Source organism: Carassius carassius, chromosome 1 (assembly GCF_963082965.1).
Source record: "Carassius carassius chromosome 1, fCarCar2.1, whole genome shotgun sequence".
NCBI classification, from domain to species: domain Eukaryota; kingdom Metazoa; phylum Chordata; class Actinopteri; order Cypriniformes; family Cyprinidae; genus Carassius; species Carassius carassius.
In genome coordinates, this window is record NC_081755.1 from 45,664,314 (window position 1) to 45,691,034 (window position 26,721).

A 26,721-nucleotide genomic window follows, 5' to 3' on the forward strand; every position below is an offset into this window, starting at 1 on the left:
TCCGCAATATACATATTTATCATGTTTAATGAATTTCAAACAATCAGTTTATCAATCTGTAAAAAATATCTGTCTGGTTTGTTTATAAATGTGTACATTTTTACAACCTTATTTAAAAAGGCTTGAAAACTAGCCTTTATTTTTCCTGTTTTCTCTTTAATTGTATGTGCCGTTTTAGTAATTATGTTATGTATAAAAGTCTGGTAGATTCGGATTGGCTGTCAGTGTTTTTATCATTTATTAGTTGAACAGTGATTTCAATATCGTTCCTCAGTGCCGCTATCATAGTTGTGGAGTTGAAACGATTAATATTAATACTGTATATTGTTTATTTGTTATCATTATCATCCTTGGTGTGAACTTTAAACGTGAAGGCCAAAACAAAAACACATTAGCTGATTATGGTTAAAATCATATTTTATTATCATTTACACCTTTTTTATCATTAGGATTAAACAAGGAACCTTTTTATAGTTGAAAATGACATTTATGTGGATAAGAGCGATCAGAAGGAAGGGTTCCCAAACCCAACACGTGACTGCAGCTCGTGAATCTCCTCTAGAAGGGACTCCTCTTGCAAATTCATCTAAAAAAACCAAACTTATAAGAGGTCAGAATTACATGTGGATACCATAGACTTCACAAACACGTTGACATCAAGCATTACAAACCTTTAGGGCATATTTATATGACTGCTCTGCCTCTAGTTTTCGGCCAGTCTGGAAAAAAAGTCAAAACTACAGTCAAAATAATGCTTCTGTTGAAATGCTGAAAGAATCGTGTAACCAAACAGTTTCATTTCCCATTGACTTGATATTTTGTCCATAATATAGAAGTCAATAGATTTGGTAACCAACATTCTTCAAAATATCTTTTTTTGTGTTCCACATGAGAAAGGAACTACATTACTTAGAATGTAAAATGATGGTAGAATTTTTCATTTTTGTGTGAAGAAGTTTAAAGAAAGAAGGGAATAAATGGGAGAAATGCATGTGTCAGTCACTCACCTGTAAGCAGACTAGTGACAGGTAACCCCACACCTCTGGATTCCTGTTATTCAGAGCGTTGGCTTCAGTCAGCGCCTCTTCAGCCTCGATTAGCTCCTCCAGCTGATCAACAGCACATTTAACAACAAGCCAAGACAACTAACCCTAGAGCCTACCGCATCATAATTGGATTGGAAGCAAAACCTTGCTGAAAACCCTGACTTCTGTTGTCTGATTCATAATTTATACTTTTTTAGCAAGTAAAAGGCCTTTTTGTATATTTGCTTGATTAATTCTGATTTTTATAAAGTAAACATAAGAATAACTTTTATGTTGTTAGCAATATTTCCAGATGAACACATACGGGACTGAAACAACTTATGAAAAATCCTGTTAAAATGCATCAGATATGATTGTTAGGAAGGTTTATTTGGTCATCTGTCAATAATCCTTGTATTAAATGCTTCAAAACTACAGAGCTTTGATCATAAAACTAAACATTTGAATATCATCTTACTGAGCCATTGTTGCAGATTGTAACAAGGTAACAACTGATATTCATCTGAATTTGATGTACTGAAATGCATCTTCACAATAGGAGCAGGAATATGTAACTAGGGTCAGTTTTGACTTCAACCAATTACAGACTTTACTTCTACTTTGGCTCCAGCAAAACTCTTCTGAATGCATTATGGGTTTGTACTCACTCTATAGCAGGCGATTCCCAGTCTGAGCCAAGTAAGACATGACGGAGAGCTTTTGCAGGCACGCAGGAATACAGGTTTGGCTTTATCACACTACAGAGGCAATGAGGCACTCATGAAAACTGCTTTATTGAAACCAAAGACACTCCAAAGCAGTCGATCTGAACTCACTTCTCCTTTCTGCAGATAGATGGAGCCCAAGCGAAGGAAGATGGAGTGTGTGTCCGAGGCGTCCAGCACAGAATCCAGCGTCCGCTCGTAGCAGCTCTGAGCCTGAGCGTAATCGCCCTTCTCGTAATGCAAGTGACCCCACAGGGCCCATATGTCTGGATTCTGTGAGGAGGAGAAATAATGAATTTGAAGTGCGTCTCAAATCAAATCTGTAGAAAGGACAAGGAAAGATGCAGACCTGGAAGTTGTCGGTCAGCGCCTCCTTCAGGCTGGCCTCGGCGCTGTCGTGTGCTCCTCTCAGCAGGTGTAGTTTAGCGAGAGCGAGGTGATACGAGCTGATGGTGCCTCTGTCTGGAGACAGCAGCTCTAGAGCCAGAGCACGCTGGGCCATCTGAGGACACCAACACAATCCAGCATTACCTTCAGCCTCGATCAGACTTATTTCCAAAACATTAAAAGACTTCTCTGACACTAAACTTTGTAAGTCATTTACATAAAGAAGTCTTAAAGAAACAGCAGCAAAAACGGCCTTTCAACAAAGGGTCAAAATAGCCATAAAACAGTAAATTATGCCTGTTGTTGGTGCAAGAAACCTTCTACAAGAAACCTACAAATAGATTTGTAAAGATTTCCTTTAATGTAACTGGGGTGACCTGTAATGCATAGTTCTGCAGGAGAAACCACACTGTCTCCATGTAGATAGATGTTTGGACGCTGGTTGGGGGAACTTGCTGTTGTACTTCCTGTTTGCTCTCCTGGTCATTCTGTGGCAGTTCTTCTTCATGTACAGCATCTTTATTGCCTCCTTTAAAGCAAATGATCCCAGATCAGCTATAAATGAAAAGCTTTTGTCAAAGAGCAGATGGACATGAGGCGGTCACCTGTCTCCTCTGTGTTTCCAGCTGGAGTCTCACGGCTTTCATCTTTCAGGTCCTTCTTCTGACCAGACTGAGTCTCTGAGCTGACCTCTGGTCTAGATGCGGATTCAGTCTGCAGGACTGCATTAAGCTGCTTACTGGCTTCCCGGAAAGCCATTTCTGCCTCTATTGACTTCTCCTGAGTCTGGCAGAATATACCTGAGGACACACATTTTCATCATTTTGAAAAATAAAATGTAAAAAATATTTTGTAAACTCGAATGATATCCTTTTGCAGTCAGAGTAAAATAAACATAACTGAATGAAGTATATTTATTTCAGCATTTGTATGTACTGTGTAATCTATTCTCACCGAACAAAGCCCAGGCGACCACATTGTTGGGTTCCACACAAGTCGCCCTTTCAAAGAAGGTCTCGGCGTCCTCATAGTGTCCGTTCATCTCTGACAGCACGCCACACATGAGCAAACTGCACCGAACACAACAGAAGAATGAGTCAAAGCACTCGTTTAGAAAACTAGTCTGAGTCATTTGTGTCTGCTGACCTCGTGATGTGTGTTTGCTGGATGGATAAGGCCTGTTGAAAGCACTCCTCTGCCTTCAGGTGGTCAGCGGTCAGCATGTGAAACGCTCCATAATCACACCAGTGGGACGGCTCGCTGCGCTCCCGAATCAAACACTACAGAGAGACGTGACTCACATCCAATGATACTGGCATTAGAACATGCCATTTCAAAGAAATTCATTGGATATGCATGAGATACTATAATTACATCCTTCATTTTTCACAAAATGCAGTGCATTCATGCTTGAAATGCCCGTGTGATTGCAATTTACATTACATTAACATTCAGGGACTTAGGAGGGCTTTTTGGACTTCTCATTATGGTTATCATTCTCATTACTGTAGCACTATGTTTGTTTGCTTTTTAAATCAACATAAATTAAAGACAATACAGCAAATAATACCATTATTTATATATATATATGTATATATATATATATATATATGTATATATATATATATATATATATATATATATATATATATATATATATATATATATTCTACTTAATTTAGTTCTTAAATAAGTGGCTTTAAATAAAATAAGTGTCTTCCAAATAAATGCACTTACTGTATTTTAAATAATAGTATTTCCACATTACATTAATGAGAGTGGGGTGCTTAATTGTCATAGAATAATGTCACTAATGCAACGTTTGCTAAAATAGCTTGTTTATTTCAGCATAAATGTCATATTTTATTGCTTTGATTTCATTTGTGGGTGGAATATGATCCAGACATGCGGTTTAATAGTTCATAAACAATAATGTAATTTACAAAGCACCCTAAACACTGTAAAACACAAACAGTTTTTAGATTTGCAATGCTTTCATCGATAAATGCATAATTTTTACTATTATGAGTGCATTATTATGACCACCCCAGTTCTCATTAATTCATCCAGGAGTTAAGCTTTTTTGAGTGTTTTTTTCTCTTGTTTTGAATTTTTTCATTATTCTGAATGAATAAATCAGCATATTTTAAATGCACTATAGAAAATACTGCCATAATATATGCATACAGTAGATCTTACTTTATTTACTTGATATATAATTTTTTATTAAATAGTATATAGTGAATTATTTATATTATATATATATATATATATATATATATATATATATATATATATATATATATATATACATTTTTTATTTATGGGTAAAATATGACTCAGCATGAAACAATGTACTTGTATATACTACAGTGAATAATGTGTTTTACACTGTTTTATAAACTACTGTGAAAAGCATGCGGTGTACATTATAAGGATGGGTAGAGAGGGAGTGTAGTGTGATAGTATGTTTAAGGAGCAGAAGAGCTGTAATGCTTCACCTCCTGATAGTACTGTGCTGCCAGCTGGTAGTCCGTGTTAAGTTCGGCCTCTCTGGCGAAGTGTTTGAGTTGAGCACAGCTCAGGACAGGCTCCTGATGAGCGTCCTGCGAGTCCACTGACAGAGTCTGAATCAGTGCATGAAAAACACAAGACACTTATAAAGCACCACGGCTTAATAATACAGGTTAAAGCTTTGTTCAGATCAATAAGCCTCACTTTTAGTAACAGTAATGCTTCCCCTAACAAATAACAGAATTTATTCTTTTTTTTTTTTTTTTTTTTTTGAGGCATCACCTTATTAAGAGTAGCATGCATCTCGTCCACCAGGAACACGTATAACTGACTCAGGAACGCTTGCAGCTGTTCAGGGTCTGAGAAAGCCTCTGTCCTCAACATCTTCTCTCTTACGATCCGCACCACAGAGTACTGCCACATACAACATCAGGAGCTCATTTACATGTGCTCTGATAAACCACAGTATGAAGCAGAACAACGTTTGTTTCATATAGAAGTCCAAAACAGTGTTGTTTTTGACAATTAAAGTGATAGTTCACCCATAAAATTAACGACACACCCTCATGTCATTCCAAATCCATAAGACCATCGTTCATCTTCAGAAAAGTATTTAATTTAAATTTTTGATTAAATCTGACACAATGCATGCACGTGGCGCTACTTGTTACATTAACATGCAAATGCGTTGTTTACAATAAGGAGAAGCAAACGCATGCATCGTAATACTCTTTCCACAATGACGTGAAGGGATGAGGAGAATACATTTTTACTTACGTCGTTATTTTAGTTTTCTTTGCACACAAAAAGTATTCACGTAGCTTCGTTAAATAGCGGTTGAACCCCTGATGTCACATCGACTATTTTAGCAATGCCCTTGCTACGTTTCGATCTTGCACAGATCGAGGGTTGGATAAAAAAAAGAATATGTGGATCAGCTGTATTAGATTTTACAGCTGCATTTGACTTTATTGATTATAAGCTTGTTATTTGATAATCTGGAGTTATAGATTCAGACAATCAGTTATTGCTTGGATGGAAAGTTATTTGGATAATAAATCTCAGAGATTTTTTTTTTCAAATGGAAGTTATTCGGATAGAAGGGCAATGGAATGTGGAGTTCCCCAAGGGAGCTGTTTGGGACCACTTCTCTATTCCATTTTTACAAATAATTTATATCTGGTATTAAGAAGTGCTAAATTAACAATGTATACAGATGATACAAAAGTTTATGCATCTGCACAACCATTGGTTGAAATTATGGCTTTTTTGAATAAAGAGTTGGAGAGTATAGAAAAGTGAATTTTAGAAAACAAGCTGATACTAAATACATCTAAAACAAAGAGTATAGTATTTTGGGTCTAATTATTCTCTACAGTCCAAATCGGAGCTGAAATTACATATAAATTAAACACTTATCCAGCAAGTTAAGGAAGCAAAACTATTGGGTATCTCCCTGAATAATAAATTGTCATGGTCAAAGCATATTGAGAACACAGTGAAGAGAATGGGAAGGATAGTAGCTGTAGTAAAGAGATGTAGACAATGTTTTACAAAGGAATTATGAAACTTTAAATCATGACTGTTTTGTTGCAAGTAAGTAACCTTGCAAATGGACTTCAAAAACACATTAAACCTGACTGAAATTGACCTTCATCTGTTCCTTGAAGGCAAAGTATTTTCCAGAGTAGTTGAGCTCTCCGAGAAGCTGGTTTTTCCGCTGTTCCTGCAGGACTGGGTCCACAGGTTTCCCACCCGGCACAAACACTGCCCCGAACAGCTGCTGGTACTGATCCAACACCTGAGCGGCCACACTCGCTATCTGAGACTGGTATTCCTGTACTGCCTGAGAATATCATGCACATTTATTAGTCATATTATTCTCATTTATTATACAGTATGACCAAGGCATTTCATAGTACGTCTCAGCCATTGTATTTTGCTATGATCGTATAAATTGTCATAGACAAAAGATTTCCCACATCTGACTGTGAGCAAAAACTAAACGACAGAAGCGGTGAGAGAACAATAACAAATGTTGTTTTTACTCTTTCTGCTCCTGCTGGTCGTCGAGGCAGTGGAGGTCTGGGAGGAACCAGCTCCATCACCCTGTGTCAGACAGAATCAATACACATGAAGCAGCATATCTGAGGACAACACAATGCTTTGAATTTGAATGAAACTCTTTCCTATCACCGTTTGGCCAGCTCCTCCGGCGGTCTCTTTGGAGCCAGTGGCTTTTCCACAGCAATTTCAATAACAATGTACGATCTTGAATCGGCGTACATCTGAGTCGGTGAAAAATCATACCTTATTAAGGGTGGTTTTTTAATATTCGACTGCTTCATTTTAATATGTGATTGACAGATGAACTGACCTGTCCCTCAGTGTTCACCTGAGGCTCTAGTCCAGACACACTGTCAGTCTGAGCACATTTTCCCTGAGAATCTGGCTGTAGAAACACAACATCAGTCAGAAGATCCATAATTATGTACTTCTAAAATGTTTTGTGTGTATTAAAATTAACATGAAACAGGATTCGAAACCTATTTTACTTGGAAAACTTGGATTTATTTGGAATTGATTCACTCATTTGTAAGTCTCTTGTGATAAAAGCATCTGCTAAATGATTAAATGTAAATGTAAATGGATAATGTGATGTACGCTACTATTCAAAAGTTTGGGTCAGCAATATTCTTAGAAAGAAATTAATAAATTTATTTAACAAGGAAACATGAAATTGATAAAACATTTAATGTTACAAAATATATCCACTTCAAATAAATACTTTTCTTTTGGCATTTTAATTCAGACAGCAATCAGAATACAGAATACAGTCTAAATAGAGTAAACAGACATAAAATTTTTGTTATTTTTCATTTCAATGTTTCAAAAAGCACTCAGTTTTGCCAACGTGAGTCAGAGATCTCAATACAAACTCAAAATCAAATAATCAATGTTAATTTTATAACGCAAAATTTTCTCCACTGGCATTGCTGTAAGCGAAACTTTGAACATTGTCTCTTCTGGGACTCTGATAAAGGTTTGTTTGTGTGTGTTGACTGAGCGGCTGTTATTTGTGTCGCGGGCAGCTGCGGCGTCAGATGCTCAGTTGGTGGAGCGGCTGTGTGTTCCTCCCCTCTCACCGTCTGCTGTGGTGTCACGGGACGTCACAGAGGGGCAGATGAGCAAAGGAGATGATTCACCCAGCAATCTGCTGCTATTACATCTAATTGGTTCGGGAAGCGTCTCTCAGCCACAGATACAGATTTAATTAGAGGGGATATCGAAAACGAGCCCCATTACAGCACGGAAAGGGGAAGAGATGGCATCTGCTCCAAATGATCTTCTCATTTGAGTAAAAACGTATATGCTTTTGTGCATATATGTAGATATTGGTATAAAAAAATAAATTAAAACAAAGTATTTTTTGTACCTTTTTGGAAATATCGTTGTTTCCTCTTTGGTTCTCTGTGGTTCTAGTCTGAAAAGCCTTTAAGGAGTTGACGGAGGAGTTGGCTCGGTTTCGGCCCAGTGCTGCCGGGGCTTTGCTGCACTCCTTCAAAACACTGTAGGTCCTCTGAGTCTGGAACAGCACCGAAGAGAAGATTCACTGTCAGACAGTCAGTCTTAAGATAGCATGTACGTTTCTGACCATTTCAAAATATTGATCAAAGCACTTTAAATTTTTATGGTGTAAAACTAGTCAAGTCACATTTGCAGTATTTATATAAACACAATACTGATCATTTCGAAGCAGCTTCTCATTAATAAACAAGAAAAGCACAGTGTTATTAATGTAAAAAATCTATTATGAAAATAAATTACATTTCAGCTTTAAAGCAGCTCTGCAGAAGTCAACAGTGTCATTTTTCAGCTCGATTCAGGTCAATAACCACATCACTAGTGCCATTATCCAGCTCAGTTTAGTTCAAATCTTGTTTTCAGCTTAATTGATAATGTTACTAAATATTAATTGTCTTTTAAACCACAACTGAGCAAGACAGAGGCAACAATGGCACACATTTAAAATTAATTGAATTTTACCACTTAAAATTATTAGTGGAGACATTAGCTTCATCACAACAAAAATGATCTTCTTAATCAATATTATTTTTATCTTATTAACTGTGGGAATTACTGGGTCAGCTCTGGACTGGTTTTCCTCCTATCTCTCCGACAGGAGTTTTTCGGTGTCCGTAGGGAAATATATGTCAGATTCTGCTCCTTTGTCCTGTGGTGTGCCCCAAGGGTCTGTGCTTGGCCCTCTGTTGTTCAGCCTGTATATGCTTCCTCTTGGGAAGATTATTAGTAGCTTTGGAGAAATATCATATCACTGCTATGCAGATGATATTCAATTATATTTTTCTTTTAACTCTGATAGACTAGACAAACTGTCCTTGTTGCATAACTGCCTAGCCTCCATCAACAATTGGATGGCAGACAATTTTTTGCAGCTAAACCAAGATAAAACTGAGGTGCTGATTTTTGCTCCTGACAACATTTTTCCCAAGATTAAACTGGCCATTGGGGCTCTATCACCCTCAGAATGTAATGCTGTGCGAAACCTAGGTGTCATTTTTGATAGATCTATGTGTTTTAACAGTCATGTTAAATCTGTGGTTCGTTCCTGTTTTTTCCATCTCAGGAATATCGCTAAAATCAGATCTGTAGTTTCTAATAATGAGATGGAGATGCTTGTTCATGCTTTTATTTCATCTCGTCTTGACTACTGCAATGTATTGTACACTTGTTTAAACAATTCCTCCATGGACAAATTGCAAGTAGTTCAGAATGCTGCTGCTAGACTTTTAACAAAGACCAAAAGAAGATCTCACATTAAACCTATACTCAAGGCTCTTCACTGGCTTCCAGTTAGTTTTAGAGTGCAATTTAAAATTTTAACCATTACTTTTAGAGCCTTGCATAATCAAGCTCCGGCGTATATCCAGGATATACTTCATGCCTACACTTCAGGCCGTTCTTTGAGGTCTTCGGGTCAAGATCTTTTAACTGTTCCTAGAACACGTTTAAAAACGAGAGGTGACCGCGCTTTTTGCGTGGTGGCTCCAAGGCTCTGGAACGCTCTTCCATTAGACTTGAGAGCTTTGGACTCTGTAGAAATTTTTAAAAAGCACCTAAAGACACATCTTTTTAGACAAGCTTTTAACTAGTTTTATGTTTTCTTTTTTATTGTGGCACATATACTGTATATGTGTAATTTTGTATTGTATGTGCATTTATGTTATGTGTATATTTTTAACTCTGTGAAGCACTTTGTGACTCCATTGTCTGTGAAAAGTGCTATAGAAATAAAGCTTACTTACTTACTTATTATCTAGTACAAATATCTAAACACTATTTAATCAAGGTATATTCACTTGAGATGTTGAAAAGTAATATTATGTAGCATATTAAAGCAATAAGCCCTAAGAAGCCGTGGTTTACAGTCAATTTATAACAGCTAAGGGGTGTCTTTAGGCACGAACGCTTACAAAATGGTTATTCCATGTACTGTAAGTAGTAAGGTTTCACAAAATAAAACAGAGCAAATAAAGTGTAATTATATGAATAAAAAACATTATTTTTCCGCCAAAAAATGTAGTTCCTCAGAAACACTCGTGGTTCCAACACTTGTGGTTGGCTAGCAACACACAGAAGTAAACAAAGGTGTATGTTTGTAGAGGAATTTACAACACCTTCAAACTTGGCTCAACCAATCAGAATCAAGGACTGGAACTACCTGTTTTATAATATGTATCTTTCTTATAAAAAATTTGAGCATTTCAAGTTATTTTCAAAGTTATTTTTCTAACCCTGTGAGCAGATATTTTTCTTGGTTTAAACACAAACTTAACAAGACTTAATATCTTGAGTCATTTTATATAATAAAACTTTTTTTTGCATTGATCTGAAAGTGTCCGAGTTTAATTCAGTGGTATCAGACCGTTCTGTCATCTCTGATCTTGATTTGAAGCATGGTTCATTTCATCTGGATGTGACTCACTCACCTTATTCAGCAGATCAGACTCATAAAACGGGTAGATTCGGTACACCCCGTGTATACGCCGCACTCCAGGGTACAACAACGGTACCAGATCCATGTAAACCACTCCGTGGAATGAGATCTGTGCCTCGTCCTCCCCCTACAACACACCAAAGCAATATTTGTGGTTTATCAATAGGCAAGCACAATAATGGAATCTAAATTAATTGTCATCTTGTTTTGTGTTTTGTTTCTTAACAGAATAGTTCACCCAAAAATGAACATTTGCTGACTATTTACTCCCTCTCAGGCCATCCAAGCTGCAGACGAATTTAAGCAGATTTGGAGAACTGTAGCTTTACATCATTTTTTCACCAGTGGATCCTCTGCAGTGAATGGGTGCCGTCAGAATGAGAGTCCAAACAGCTGATAAAAGTCCTGGCTCATGCTCACTCATAAGGTTTATTTATTTGACTGTTCGCTAAATATATATACATATATTTTTGTGGAATATTGTGCTATAATCTATGCAAAGTTGGTTGATAACATTACTGCAATAAAGTAACATCATAGGTAAAAATGACCTATTTATTGCAGTAATGTTATAAACCAACTTTGCATAGATTATAGCACAATATTCCACAAAAATATATGTATATATATTTAGCGAACAGTCAATTATCAAACTACGCTTTTGGTACAAACACACAGTTTTTACTTCACCAGAAAATTAACTGATGGTCTGGAGTGGAGTGGATTACTTCTGGATTACTGTGATGTGATTATCAGCTGTTTTGCCTCATTCTGACGGCACCCATGCACTGCAGAGGATCCACTGCAAGTGATGTAACGCTACATTTCTCCAAACCTGTTGTGATGAAGAAACAAACTCATCTACTTCTTGGATGAGCAAATTTTCATTTTTGGGTGAACTATCCCTTATATTTTAAAGTTCAGGATACTTCTCACCTGTCTTGTCTTCCCACCTTTGGTTGGTGCCGTCTGTATGGCCTTCATAATCTCAACAGGCCACAATCTACATTCTGCAATCCTGCGGGAAAGACTGAGAAAAACAGGAAAACATGATTGGAGAAAATGGATTTCAGGACACAGGAGTGCATTTATTAAAAGTGTTGTTTACTCACCAGGCCACACCTCCCGCATCAATAAAGCAACGACGTGCCGTATCCCAGCTCACTCTTTTCTGGTTACACTCTGCATCTGCTCTAAAATCCTTGTCCTATAGCACACAAACAGATCAATGTGGTGACATATTCCTTCCACATCCATCACTGAAGTGTCTATTAATGGCTCAAGTCACCTCTATATCAGGAAGGTCTCCGTGATCCGTGTCTGTGGGTTCTGCATCAATATAAAGGCCCTGAATGACCTCAGCCCCTGGTGCGAGAAGAGACCCCAAGGGCCATTTTTTGGGTCTTGGTACTGGCTCCTTCTCACCACCCATTTTTAAAACGCCATTGGAGAATAACAAGACTTGCTCTTTCTGTAAAATGATGAATAAACAATGTAAGACCTTAAATTTTTAGGTGAATAATTATTTTAGACATTAAAACATTTTGCACATATCTAAACATCTGTTGTTTTAGACCAACAAACTTCTTTCAATTCTTCTTTCAATTTTCTAAAACATTTTTTTTTACTTTTTTTTGGAACTTGCTATATGAACAACTTAAGCAATGTATTAATTTTAAAAAATATGAATAGTATTTTAATTACTATTTGTGCTTTCAAACGCGATCGCGATTAATCGCATCCAAAATAAAAGTTTTTATTTACATAATATATCTGTGTGTACTGTACATATTTATTATGTATATATAAATACACACACATACAGTATATATTTTGAAAATATTTACATGTATTTACACATATATATTTATATTCATATAATTTATATTAAATATAAATATATTTAATATATAAAAGTAAGATATTTTCCTTGAATATATACATGTATGGGTGTGTATTTATAACAAATATACACAGTACACACACACACACATATATATATATATATATATATATATATATACACACCGTATTTTCCACACTATAAGGCGCACCGGATTATAAGGCGCACCTTCAATGAATGGCCTATTTTAGAACTGTTTTCATATATAGGGCGCAGCGGATTATAAGGCGCATAGAATAGAAGATACTGCAGTCAAAAGTTTGACTGGGTTTGCGTTGTGCATCCACTAGATGGAGCTGTGCTAAAGGGAACGTCAACATTTGACAGAGTGCCTTGATCCATATATAAGGCACTCCGGATTATAAGGCGCACTGTCGTTTTTGAGAAAATTAAAGGCTTTTAAGCGTGCCTTATAGTGCGGACAATACGGTATATGTGTGTGTGTGTGTGTGTGTGTGTAAACACATTTTTTTATTGTGGATGCAATTAATCGTGATTAATCACGTGACAGCACTAATTACTTCATAAAAAGTATTTATATGAAAATAATAAATGGTTTGTAATTGACAGGTACATTGAAGAACATTGTCTAGTTAGTACAATGAAATCCCCTCAAAATACAAATACAATACAAATACAAAATAGTCAAGAATAAATGTAACTGAAACTAATGCTGTCAAACGAGTTTTTTGACATAATTTATATGTACTGTGTATATTTATTATGTACATATAAATATGCACACATGCAGTATATATTTTGAATATACTGTATTTACATGTTTACATTTATATAGTCATATAATGTATATTATATATAAATATATTTCATATATAAACAAAAAATTTTCTTAGATGCATGTGTGTGTATTTATATACACATAATAAATATACACAGTACACACACATATTATGTCAACAAACACTTTTATTGCGATTAATCGTTTGGTAGCACTAACTGAAACAAACACTTTTATTTTGGGTTCGATTATTCGCGATTAATCGTTTGGCAGCACTAACTGAAACAAACACTTTTATTTTGGACGCAAATAATCGCGATTAATCGTTTGACAGCACTAACTGAAACAAACACTTTTGTTTTGGATATGATTAATCGCAATTAATCGTTTGGCAGCACTAACTGAAACAACACTTTTATTTTGGATGCAATTTATCGCGATTAATCATTTGGCAGCACTAACTGAAACACATTCAGTCAACAGTTTGGAATCATTCAGATTTTTTCACTCCAAAAAAAAAAAAAAACATTCTCAGCAAGGATGCATTTATTTGATTTAAAACACAAGAAAAATCAAACACTTGTCTCTTACCGTGGCTGAGACGGGCATCTGCAGGGCAGCTATATAGTGGGATGGAGGGGTGGAGGCAGGATTCCAGACGTCGGGAACAGAATACGCCGTCTCCACAGTGACCATCAGCACATTAGAGTCAGAACGCTGGGCATCAGTGAGCAACGGCTCGGGAACATGCACCATCACATCCAGTGTGGACTGTGCATAGAAATACATACAAAATGCATAATCAAATATTTTTATATTGTACTTATGTAGTGGGGTAAAAATGTGGTCATGAACATTGTCTTTACTTTTACACCATCCTCATGTACAGCAGCTTCTGCCGGTGATCCAGGCACCGCGTGAAGAAGCACGGTGGATGAGAAGCTGCAATGGCCTAGAACAAAGATATCACCGATATCAAACCTCACGTATATGAGAATCCAATAAAAAGTTCCCTCAAATGTGTAAAGTTTGAATCTAATGGGTAAAACCTCGCAGCAGTGGCAGTAGATCCACGACGGCTTGTCCTACTACAGTGGTTTTCTCCTCTTTTTGTTTTTTCTCTTTTGGTAAGATCTCGAATACCGTCACTGAGAATACACATTTAACCATGAACAATTTAACATTTAAAATCAAGTCAACTATACTGTATGTATATATGGATAGATGGAATATTTATTATTTAATTTGTAGCTAAATTTACACTGTGCAAAAGGTTTTCTTATTTTTGTATTTTGGATATGTTTTCCATTACAGACATCTACAAATTCTTAAACCAGGTTGCATGTGCTTAAGAAGCAAAATGACTTTTGAGATACTTTTAAAACTTTCAAAAAAAAAATCATCAAAAGCGAGTTTACTTTATGTTAAAAATAAGAAGAGGAAAAAAACACTTCATTTTGATATTTCATTTTGAAACAAGAAGTCACTTTGCCCCTCAAGTAAATGTAGCTTGGTTTAAGAATTTTTAGATATCTGTCCCAGAAACGAGACAAAAGTCCTCACGTATGACAGGTTTATGAGCCACATCATCCAGTGTATGTGCCACTTCTGAGCACTCAAAACTACAGCTGAAGTTGTAAACCACATCTTTGTCCACAGGAACGTCCAGTTTCTGTGAGTCTCCCAGCACACATCCATTAAACTCCACCCGAACAAAGCTGAGGCACGAATCAGTCCTACTGCCCCTCTGAAATAATCACAAGTAACTTATAAAAGAAACACAACAGCAAGGACTGTATTATTGTAACCTAGCTTGAACATGCCACACTACTACAGCTATCCTTACTACTGTAACATCATAACAATACATTAATATTCACATTCAAACAGTGCCAGAGGCTTTAAGAATCTCTCTAACGTTTAGTATATTTATACATTTACTTGTTTAAAGTCAGTGGTGGCTGAAGCCAAGTTTGTTTTATATTACCACAGTTTTATTGTAGCAACAGTTGTAGTGGAGACCGGGGCAAGTTGTCACACGTTCACTTCAGTGAATATTATTATTTCTCACAGTAGGATCATTTTTGAAAGTCAGTTTCGTCTCAAATTCAAGACAGTTTTTCAACTTAGTGTTTTAAACCATGTAACGTTGGCGAATTTAAAACTCTAACGTACAGTTATATAGCCGTTCCTCGTGTGACAACTAGCCCCGGTTATGATTACCATTGTTCGATAGAATAATGCAATAACAGACTGTAAAATGTCTAATGATTTAAGTGACTTCCTACCAAATGGTTCGCCGACAGAACACTGATCTGCACCGGCACAGCTCTCCCAAAATCTCTGTGATTCTCCATGTTGAGAAACGAAACGACTTTCTCAGTTTCTCCTCAACGCCAGCCAACTGTTGCTCAGCTCTCGCTTGTTTCCATAGAAACGACGCGCCGCGTCAATCTCGCGATACGTGAGTTGCGTCGTGAGAAGTCGAGCTGTGTACACGGAGCGCACGGAAGTTTGATGCTAAATGTTCAGTTTTCCGACTTTATTTTGACAGTTTTAGTTACATACGATTCATTTAAACCTCCAACGAGCTGGAGGTACACAGAGGATGGATAAAGAAAAGTGAAAGCTGTGTTTTAGACGCTAGCGTGCGCTTCGTGGCGGGTAACTTGAATCATTTCCATGATAAGAGTCTTGAATCTTCATTAATATAGCGTTACACTGACTGAATGAAGACTTACTGTACTGTAGTACGCACTCTTTAGTACGCTTTAGTGGATTAATAACTGAACTTAGTGTCATTTGTGCTTCAAAACCGTCTGCGTGTACACTACCGTTCAAAAGTTTGGGATTAGTATGATTTTTAAGTTTTTTTAACGAAGTTTCTTACTCATTAAGCAGCAGAACATTTTCAACATTGATTATAAATCATCATATTATCATGATTTCTGAATATCATGTGACACTGAATTCTGGAGGAATGATGCTGGAAATACAGCTTTGATCACAGGAATGCCATATATTTGAAAATATATTAAAATAGAAAATCAATATTACAAATTGAAATAATATTTCACATTGAGCATAAGAGACTATACTAAAAGGTGATTAAAATGGTGGAGAAAGAAAAAACATACAGATATAGCATCTATAATTCCAAGCATTCATAAACATGTTTACCTAAGATCTTGTCTATTGTATATTTTCCCCAGATACTGAGCATGTCTCTTCTTCAGGCTGTTGATGAAGCCGTCAAGATGTGCAAAGCTGAAGAATCGAGACTCGCTGAAAACATCCGACAGTGCAAGGAGATTTTACGCTCAATGTGCGCTGATCTAAGTAGTTTGCTCGTTGTTATAATGTTCCTGTGTTGTGAAAAGTTCAAATTTCTTAGCTTAATTTATGCCATATTTTTTGCAGGAGAACGCGTGTGACAGAAACTGCAGCAGCCGTCGGTACTAAAGATGGTTAGAGGAAAATCATTGATCTATTTCTGTTTATTCGTCATGTCATCCCACATCATACATTACACAATCAATCTTTGTTTCTACCTCCCAAAGCAGATATTCAGCCTGAAGAAAAGCAAGAAATTGAATTGTTGGAGCAGGTTTTAAAAAAAGCACTGAAAATCCGCAGCACATCTGAGGCTCATAAAGAACGACACCCTAATGAGAGAAAAAATAAAGCACTCGTTAATCATACTGGTAAAGAGGATGATAAAAGAAAGCTGGTGAAATCTGTCCCTCTCTCTGAGACGTCTAAAAAATCCATTGATCAGAGACGGACCGGAGGGAATGTGACCCACGGGGCCCCCTGGACTCGGCCAGTTCTGGTCCGGAAAGGATCGACTGCTCATCCGGTGGTCAACGGAAGACCGTCAGTCTCAAAGAGCGGTCCAGCGAGGATCTCTTCCACACAATCCCAGCAGAAGATGTGTGTCAAAGCCACAAACGCTGAAGAGTCGTCTGAAGATAATTCCCCGTCAGTCTCCTGCCAAGAAGTGCCGGCATCCAGTAAAGACGGGGAAGTCACAGCAGGAAGTGTGTGCTCAAAGGAGCAATGGTATGTTTATGATCAGATAGTCATCTTTGAAATCATTAATTTGTATTAAATTGATCAAAAGTGACAGTAAAGACATTGTTATATAAGATGTATATATAATGATATATATATATAATGATATTTTAAATAAATGTTGTTCATTTGAACTCTCTATTCATCAAAGAATCCAAAAAAAAGTCAAGTAGAAAAACTGTTTTCAACTTTTATAATAAGGATGAAATGTGTCTTGAGCAGAGGAGAGAAGACTGTGAGTAATGATGCTGGAAACTCAGTTTTGCCCCACAGGAATAAATTACATTTTAACATAGAATTAAATAGAGGCATTATTTTTAATTGAAAATAAAAGAATACTTTTTAATACAACATTTGATACATTTCAAAATTGTAAATACATTTTTTTTTACAAATCTACCTTCCACACATTTTTGTAAGGTATATGTGTTGTTGTATAAATATGAAATATTTTCAAATGTAGCTTTTATGGCTTTGCTTTGTTGTCTTTGTAGGATGCAATCTCCTCTGTTACCAGCTTGGCGAGCACAGAGAACTAAACAGAAGCGGTCAGTCTGAAATTGTCTTTAAAAATTAAAGGAATATTGTAGGTTCACTACAAGCTGAGCACTCTCAGTAGCATTTGAGGCATAACATTAATTAGTAAATAATTCAAACTTTAAGTCAACGCAAAACTTAAAATACTGTTTTGAAATTAAAGTCACAGGACATGTATTTTAACATGAAACCAGTGTAATAAAAACCACTTGCTCATCTTGTCGATGAAATACCAATATTTTTAGTCTTGTTATGAAGATGTAAAGCAGGTTAATCTTTTTTTTTTCCGCACAATACACACAAGTAGTATTTTTAAACGGAGAAAAATCTAAACATAAAATTATGTTAGCTACTAATAAGTCTAGTGCCTAGAAGAGTAGTTATAGTGCTAAGTTCTGACTCAGAAAGCAACTCAAACACACATTTGTAAGGAAGGCTTCATGTAAATGCCTTGCTTCACTAATTTCAATTAATTACACTTATTGTTGTGAGAATAATAATTTTTCTTTCAGATTGTGGAAGAAGGTGTTAACCCAGCAATCAAAGCCAGTACCAGAGAGAACCAAATTCACAGAGAGACTGCGAGACACTGTATCCTTTTCAGATCAGTCCTGTAGCACTTGATGGCTATCACCTCAGATATCATCAGTGTATCCGTGCAGTCATCATTACTCCTGCTGATGTGGACCCTCAGGCTATACAAGATGAGAAGTACATGAGTTTGTTTCTTCATCAGAACAGATTTGGGAAAATGTAGCATTTCATCACTTACTAGCCATTTGCAATGAATGGGTGCCGTCAGAACTGATTACAACCTCACAATAATCCTCAAGTAGTCCACACCAATGTCTTTTTGAAGTGGAAAAAAAGTGTGTTTATAAGAAACAAATCCTTTCATACATGCAACTTTTCATGTTACAAGACATTAACTGATGGACTGGAGTGGTGTGGATACTTGAGGATCATTGTGATGTTTTCATCAGCTGTTTGGACTCTCATTCTGACGGCACCCATTCACTGCAGAGCATCCACTGCTGAACAACTGATGTAAAGCTATATTTCTCCAGATCTTTTCTGATGATAAAACAAACTCATCTACATCTTATATGACTTGAGGGTTCCTTTAAACATGACTTTAAAATGATTAAAATCTTGTAGTATTTTGTTGTTGTATGTTCCTGAGCTGCTGTTGTATCAGTTCCCGTCCGAACTGCCTTCTGTATGTCCTGCTGATATCACAAGAGAGCTGGACGTGCTTTCACAGCGCTGTCTTGACCTGACGCACTGCTTCAACGCTGAGCTGCAGGCCCAGAAGGACTCAGATTCAGGTACCCGGCCCAGGGCAGAACGATGGAGCGCTGCAGGAACACAGAAGTGTGCGGGCTGAGAAATGAGCAACTGGGCAATAAGGATCCTTCCAAGGATAACACTGTCATCTAGCCGTTAGTCACAGGACACTTCAGAATCAGGAAGCTCATTTAGAGTAGATAGAGACCAAGATAAATGTGTGTGTGTGTGTGTGTGTGTGTGTGTGTGTGTGTCACAGGGACCTTGCGTGAGAGAGAATATGAGTCCTTCCGGATGCTGGAGGGTTTGGAGAAGATGACGGCAGAAGTTATTACATGTGCTGATCAACAGAAGAAAGGTACTTCAGAATTTTATTTTCATGTCAGGGTTCCTTGCTTGTGACGTTATTCATTTGCTTAATGAATATTGCAAATTTACACACACACACACAAAAAAATTTTTTGCAAAAAATAGTGCGTTTAAGATTTATCACCTTTTGTGACAACATGCCTCAGTAGAAGATGATGTAATCAGGCAAGTTGTCACAGTTATAGGTTATTAATAGCTTTTAACCATTTATTTTTTTACTTGCAGAAACTGTACTAAAATTTTATAATAAAAAATGTAATTTTATTTATTTATTATTATTATTTTGGATAAATGTAATTTTTATACGATAAATTATAATATCAATATAAATTTAAATGTTAATATTAAATCATGATTTTATGATAGTTTACATTTTAATATTATTTCAATTGTAATTTTATTAAACTCATGTACCAGCTTGTCCCAACCAGACATTCATGAAAATCCCTTTGTCACAATAAACACAAATAAACCTTCCAGTTCAAATCTGCCTTTATTATATAGTGGACTCATGTCAGAACCAACAGATAATTGCAGTTTTACTTCATGATAAACTGAATGTTTTCATTTCAGCACACCGACATACAAAGCCATTTTTTGTGACAGCCAGCCCCGGTCTAGTTTATTCTGGTTGTTCACGTGCTATTTGTGAGTTCAGTCTACACACCCTTCATCTTCAGGCTATTTTGGGTCTAATGTGGTGTCAGTAGCCTGTAATCTGTTCACTCTCCATTAAACACGGCCAGTTGTGTCTGCTCTGTGCCCAGTATCACACATTCAATCATGATTTCCACAAGTGGACACATCGTCCATTTATCCGAGAAAACAGTATCCCCATCCCTTTCTCAATGTCGTTAACGGTTATATATTTTCTAATTTATATTGAAGTGATACCTTAGGATTTAACCGGTAAAATCTCAAAGCCTCTCACATCCTCCCTTCCCTGACCTGGAGGGATCAATATACGACAGTTCTTGGGAAAGCAATTAATGTGCTTTAGATGCTTGCTGATTTTCCATGTTATGCCTTATTCTTGGCTTTTGGTATTATTAAGGATTGTTAAGAAGATTATTTAAAATATATGGTAAAATATTCTAAAATATATTTTATATTTGAATATATTCTAATTTTATTACAGATGTTGCAGTCCAGTCGTGAACTATGTTCAGTGTGCTGTTCATACAGCTTGATCCGGATCATACGGGTTGATGTAGTTCTAATGCAGAACTGCCCTGTGTTTCTCAGACTGGGAGAGCTGGGATATGAGGATCTCTGGAGAGTTGTGTCCCGTCCGGAGGAGAGGTGAATGGGGTGCCCCGGCCGGTTCCTGCCTGCCGCCCGTCCTGTCGTACAGCAGTGAAGCTGAACTGAGAGAGCTGGAGAGCCAAAGGCTCCGAGTACAGCAGCTTCAGCAGGCCATTCATCTTCAGCAGGTTTAAAATACTTAGTCTTTCTTTCTTACATTCAGGAAGTAGCTTTTTCTTCTTGTTTTCTTCTGTTTTCTGAGTGAGCTGACTAGGTAGACAGCAGTCATAGATTTAATCTGTTGTGAGATTGTAAGGCAGAGTTGCATTCATCCGTCATTAGTAAGTCCCACAATACACTGCATGGATCCTGAACTTATTCAATACTAAAAACGGGTAGAATTAAAGTTGCAATAAAATAGAAATAGTAGGGCTGCAAAACGATTAATCGCATTCAAAATAAGTTCGTTTACAAACTATATGTGAGTGTATTGTGTATAATTATTATGTACTGTATATATAAATACAAATATTTTTTTAAAAATAGAAATGTGTATGTAAATATATTTATACTATATAATAGGGATGCACCGAATATTCGGCCACCGAAGATTTTCGGCCGAAAATGGCCCAAAAGAGCATTTTCGGTTTTTGGCCGAAAGACTTTTATCACCGAAACAACACGGCCGAAATGTTGTGATGATGACGCAAACAGAAACCGCGACCTGAACGTGCACCTGCATAGCGCAGACCACGAGCTTCCCGCGACATTCACTTCACACCAGTGAGAACATTCTCTCTCTTCTTATTCCTTTATTCGCAGCACTAAAGCGTCTCCTAACAAAGAGATTGAGACGGACCACGAAGTGAGAACAAAGAAAGGTACAGTCTTATAGAGTCTGTTAGCACACGTCTCACTGAGATCTTTTCGGATCCTCTGCACTTCATCGCGAATGTGCTTGATCCGCGTTATAAAGATCATTACTTGGATGCGGAAATAAGGCAGCGCGCACGAGAAATGCTCCAGGCCGCGCTGGATGCGGAGAACCCGCGTGGAGACGGAGAAGCGCCAAGCGCAGGAGACTGAGATCAGAGCGCGGAAAAAAGACTCGTCTCTTGGCATTCACCCTCGTCTGATATTTTCAGTGAAATTCTGCAAGAAAGTGCCTCAAATAATAATACATTGGCTATTGTTCTAGTTCTTAGGCTACTATATATGTGACATTTTATTTACAGTAGCCTATATATATATATATATATATATACACACACACACACACATATATATATATACATATACATACATAATATCAGATTGTAGCCATATTTCTGCTAGATTTCTGCTTTAATTTGATAAAACAAATTATTTATGCCCTGGCCCTATTTAAATACACTCTCTCAAATATTTCTCAAATGTCAGGCAGATGACAAGCTCAACTGCTCAACAGCTAGATGGTTATCTGTCTGAAGTCCCCATCCCCAGAAGTGATAACAGTCTTGCCTACTGGAGAAGTAATGCACTTTCTAGTCCTACAGAGAACAATTTCAAATGCACTTGACCTAAATGCACTTTGTTTTTATGAGAGAACAGTTCATTTTAAAACCTTTCTGCAGGCCAGTAGGCCTGTACATTATTATTTAATATTCACATGAGTGGGATACATTTTTAGTTTGAATTTTATTTTATACTGTGCATTGTTGCAATGTGCTTAATACATATTGCATAATTTGTAATTATGTATTTTTATGTTTTTTATAATTTATGTAATTGTAATTATCTTTGAAACTTTAATATTAATTTATGCAATTGCAATGTCTTAATTTTAGTAAAGTTAGTACATGGTCATAGCAATAAATGCAATGGAATAATTGGCATAATTTCTTTCGGTGTTTCGGTTTCGGTTTTCGGCCTTGGTTTTCTCTTTTTCGGTTTTCGGTTTCGGCCAAGATTTTTCATTTCGGTGCATCACTACTATATAACTTATATATAAATATAAATATTTTATATATAAATTTAACATGTTTTTCCTTAATATACATGTATGTGTGTGTATTTAAGCAGTTTTTCTTTACATTTATAGCACATTAGACTGATTTCTGAAGGATCGTGTGACACTGAATGAATGACAGAAATAAATGACATTTTTAAATATACGCAAACAGAAAAGTTTTGTGAAATTGTAATAATATTTCACAATTATATTGTTTTTACTGTATTTCTGATCAAAGTAATGCAGCCATAGTGAATCTTCTTACTTAATTATCTTAATTATCATATATATATATATATATATTATATTTATTATATTTAATATTCTTTTTTTTTTTTACTTCAGTTTTAGTTTTAATAGTTTTAGTGCATCACGGTTAACTAAATTAAAATGAGAAATGTTGTCTAACCTGCTTGTAGGAATAAAATATATATATATTTTGCTATATATTTTACTTCAGTCCATATTTATTTTATTTCATATAATGGTTTCGGTTTCATTCTGAGTTTAATAACCTTGTGGCATGCACTGTGTGCTATCTAGGTGGACAGACAGCAGAGCATAATCAAATGTTGCGGGGTTTTCTGTTTTTAGGCGATGACCGATAGCCTTGCGTCGTACTGGAGCTCTCGTCCCGGAGCGGATGGACCCAGTGCTGTGGTTCTGCGGGGCTTGTACTCGCTGCTGGCCGAGGGAGGGGTTCGGTTCCCATCTCTGGTTCTGGATTCAGAGTCAGACTGAGCAAAAACAAGACTGTATTTCAGGGTCAGTGGACTGAATTCCCGGAAGCACGGCAGGGAGGTTTTCCTGCAAATTGACGCAAAGCCGCTCTCCATAGCTCTTCTGTGAGAAACATTTGTGCATTTGACTCAGATGTTTAACAATCGGTCACATGACTGGAGAGTGCAGCTGCTGCTAAGATACTCAAATAAAGCTTCCAGCTGACGTCTCTCAGGATCCATGAGTCAGGATTTCATTTCATGACATATCATTTGGCTCTCTGGTGACTTCTTCCTGTTCAAATTCATTACTCAATGTGCCAAACCACTGGCATCTTTTGCACACGAGTAGCATGTGTCCTGCTGAAGCCTGCGCTGCTGTGTTTGTGCCAGCAGAGGGTGATGTGTCCTGGATGTCTACCGACAGCATGTGTGGCGTGACCTCTGTTAGGAAAGGAAGTCATTTAGACTCATCCTTCAGTTCATGAAAACAAACAAAAGTTGTGTTTACAGCAATGCAATTACTTCTAATGAGCATCTAAACACTAGAGCCACGTCGTACGTCTAAAAATGTGTTATTCGAGCAAAATGTGTCTAAATCATCTGAATCTAGAGTTGTAGGAGTCACTGACGCAGTTCCTGTGTTTGCATTTGTGTCTGTGCAAACAGTCTCGTCTGGTAACCTTGTAAGATTTCGGAGGTCACAACTCGATGTTTTGTGTGGATTGTTGCATTGAAAATGTTCTGCTGGTTCAAGTACAGACTTTAGTCAGCATGGCGCCATATTACATTTTTGACAGGAATGTAAATGAGGCCGTGAGGGAGGAAAGAACAGTGTGTTCAGTGCATTGTACTGTTATAATGATTGTTCAATTGATAAAATGTGTTGGCAAAAAAAAAAAAAAACCCAGACAAAAACTCTGTAAACTGGTTTTGAAAGTTGTGGGTTGTGATTATAATGGGAAGACTGTAAGTCTGTCTCATGCAGACTGCTTTTCATCTGCTTTTAAGTTAATGTGGCATCTAACCTGACTGAGGTCTGTATTAAAAGACAGTCAGATGGTATAATTTAAATGCAGCAAGCAAACATAACCTAGAGTTTTTACCTCCAAAGTCTTTTATGGTGGACATAACACATAATATGAAAGTTATGTCATATGGTCAGGAAAGGAATTTAATAATTGCATGTAACTTCATTGTGTTACTTATGTAAGATTGTTTGACGTTTTCCTCTCTATTCTGAGTTATATCATAGAATTCAGATCTTTTATCCTCTCAAAATTGCAAGAAATAAATGCAGAACTGTGTGATTCTGAGGTCTGAATCTGCGGCATGACGTCTGTTTGTACAGAAAGTCATTTAGACTCGTCCCTTAGTTTATAAAAACAAGCAGAAGTTGTGTTTACAGCAATGCGGTTACGTATAATGAACATCTCAACCCTCTGGAGACAGACTGTAGTCAGTATCTGGTGTGTCAGTGACTGTGAGAGTACAGCGGTCATTGTGGAAAGACAAATGTTGCCCTTGATCACGTCCATAATGACATCTCGCACCTTGCTGTTATATAATGTGACTGGAATAGTTTCTTCATTCACCATTCAGGACATAATCAATCCCATTACTGCCCCTTGTGTGTGAAATGTTAGAAAGTCAAACGACCAGAAAATCGACTTGAAATCTGATCTGACTAACGTTCCTAAAAATTTGATTTAATGTGATCTCTTTTATTTGATTTTATTTAGATTTTAATAGCATTTTCATCATCATTTGACATGTTTATTTTGACGTGTTCATTTGATTTCTATTATATATATTTTTTCATTTTAGTATTGTTTTAAAGAACCAGATTCTGTGTGTTTATTTTATTTGTATTATTTTTATGTTGTTTGTAAGAATCGGATTCCATGTTTATTTTACTTTGAGTTGGACCATTTGTCCAATTTAAAATAATAAAAAATAATGTATATATATATATATATATATATATATATATAAATTCTTATTATTAAAATTACTTTAAAAAATTTTTATTTATTTTTTGATAACTCAAGCCATCCTCATAAAACTCGAAATCAGCATAAAATGTAATATTTGAAATCCACATTAATTATGGATATGGGTTTCCACAGTCAAATAATTTTTTATTTATAAATTTAAATTATTAATTGATTTCATGAAGAGTCATGGAAAATTTTAAAATAGAGAAGTCATGGAAATGTATATAATAAATATAAAATATTATTGTTAAGTTTGGCTCCAAAATGGTTGAAATACAAACTGAATTAGCTTTATATATATATATATATATATATACTGTATGTATATATATATATATATATATATATATATATATATATATATATTATATATATATATATATATATATATATATATACTGTATATATATATATATATATATACTGTGTATATATATATATATATATATATAAAAATAACAAATCATGAACATTCTTTAAGTCTAAAAAAGTGTGGGAACCCTAGCTGATTTAATTTCAAACTGATGTTATATACCAACCAAGAGTTTTTAAGAGTACAGACTAGAGTCAGATACAGCAAAAACAGCTGCTTTTCTAAACTAAGTGAGTATCAAGTTGACTAAAATTAGGCCAAAAAACCTCTCTAAAACTTGTGATGACAGCATGAATATTAAAGTTTCAAATGATGTCAGACGAGCTGCATTAGTCACAGTGGTGAGTATTGCTTTTCCACCTTATATGTTGACTGTATGTAAAATGCCATTGGTTTGTGTGGCTGGGATGGTTCATCTCTTGACTGTTTAAACCTCTGAGTCACCACAAGTGGAGAACAAAGGAGGTACTTCTCATTGATTTCATCTCACTTTTAGAGTCCCACATGGTTTTCACACAGGCTGAGGAGCACAAGGCTGTCACAGCCGCAACTGCCAACCCTGTGAGATCGATCGATAAATCACTGTAATAGCAAATCATTGAGCGGATGGTCGTTTTGCGTGCAACCCACCACGTGTAGCAATCCGGGATCGCCTGTGGTGATGTATGCATGCTCGGGATGCTCATTTATGTTCTAAACCTCATTTTAGAGTGCTAAAAATGTTTATTTATGTCATATTCAAGCAGAGCGTGTGAAAACGAGCGATGGCGTGGCTCCACGGGGCCCGTACGGGGACGGTAGCCCACAGACGGGGATCA

General features: G+C 36.4%; 2 protein-coding genes across 4 annotated transcripts; one reads left to right on the forward strand and one right to left on the reverse strand.

The window, feature by feature from the left end:
• Positions 1-399: 399 nt before the first annotated feature.
• cfap70 (cilia and flagella associated protein 70) lies at positions 400-15,809 on the reverse strand. Its single transcript, XM_059561309.1, has 26 exons — positions 15,601-15,809; positions 14,876-15,059; positions 14,362-14,460; positions 14,179-14,264; positions 13,904-14,083; positions 11,959-12,141; positions 11,783-11,877; positions 11,607-11,700; positions 10,663-10,797; positions 8,088-8,237; positions 7,029-7,103; positions 6,848-6,939; positions 6,700-6,760; positions 6,303-6,497; positions 4,934-5,065; positions 4,639-4,764; positions 3,284-3,417; positions 3,092-3,207; positions 2,743-2,937; positions 2,515-2,666; positions 2,100-2,252; positions 1,862-2,023; positions 1,694-1,783; positions 1,008-1,109; positions 672-719; positions 400-586 (listed from the first exon to the last, which is right to left on the reverse strand). The coding sequence occupies exons 1-26, from the start codon at positions 15,667-15,669 to the stop codon at positions 506-508; spliced, it is 3,189 nt and encodes a 1,062-aa protein (XP_059417292.1). The 5' UTR covers positions 15,670-15,809; the 3' UTR covers positions 400-505.
• A 31-nt stretch (positions 15,810-15,840) lies between these two features.
• On the forward strand, positions 15,841-25,501 carry LOC132152560 (tubulin epsilon and delta complex protein 2). Of its 3 annotated transcripts, none has more exons than XM_059561325.1 (10): positions 15,841-15,976; positions 16,525-16,637; positions 16,733-16,779; positions 16,873-17,374; positions 17,881-17,934; positions 18,436-18,514; positions 19,122-19,251; positions 19,470-19,568; positions 20,825-21,012; positions 23,409-25,501. In XM_059561325.1, the coding sequence occupies exons 2-10, from the start codon at positions 16,534-16,536 to the stop codon at positions 23,553-23,555; spliced, it is 1,350 nt and encodes a 449-aa protein (XP_059417308.1). In that variant the 5' UTR covers positions 15,841-15,976; positions 16,525-16,533; the 3' UTR covers positions 23,556-25,501. The 3 variants fall into 3 exon arrangements, with proteins under 3 accessions (XP_059417308.1, XP_059417299.1, XP_059417302.1); XM_059561316.1 differs by having other exon boundaries at positions 15,930-16,062; XM_059561319.1 differs by having other exon boundaries at positions 15,930-16,062; positions 16,876-17,374.
• The last annotated feature ends 1,220 nt before the right edge of the window (positions 25,502-26,721 follow it).

What these genes read in the sequence shown, in the direction of transcription:
- LOC132152560 (XM_059561316.1), top strand. Translation starts at nt 16,042, where the DNA reads ATGAAGACTTACTGTACTGTA. An exon ending in AGCCGTCGGTACTAAAGATG is followed by an intron (nt 16,780 to 16,872) that starts GTTAGAGGAAAA and finishes TACCTCCCAAAG; the next exon opens with CAGATATTCAGCCTGAAGAA. An exon ending in AGGCCATTCATCTTCAGCAG is followed by an intron (nt 21,013 to 23,408) that starts GTTTAAAATACT and finishes TTCTGTTTTTAG; the next exon opens with GCGATGACCGATAGCCTTGC.
- cfap70 (XM_059561309.1), bottom strand. Translation starts at nt 15,669, where the DNA reads ATGGAGAATCACAGAGATTTTGGGAGAGCTGTGCCGGTGCAGATCAGT. An exon ending in TCTATCTGCAGAAAGGAGAA is followed by an intron (nt 1,784 to 1,861) that starts GTGAGTTCAGAT and finishes TTGCCTCTGTAG; the next exon opens with TGTGATAAAGCCAAACCTGT. An exon ending in CATATAAATATGCCCTAAAG is followed by an intron (nt 587 to 671) that starts GTTTGTAATGCT and finishes TGGTTTTTTTAG; the next exon opens with ATGAATTTGCAAGAGGAGTC.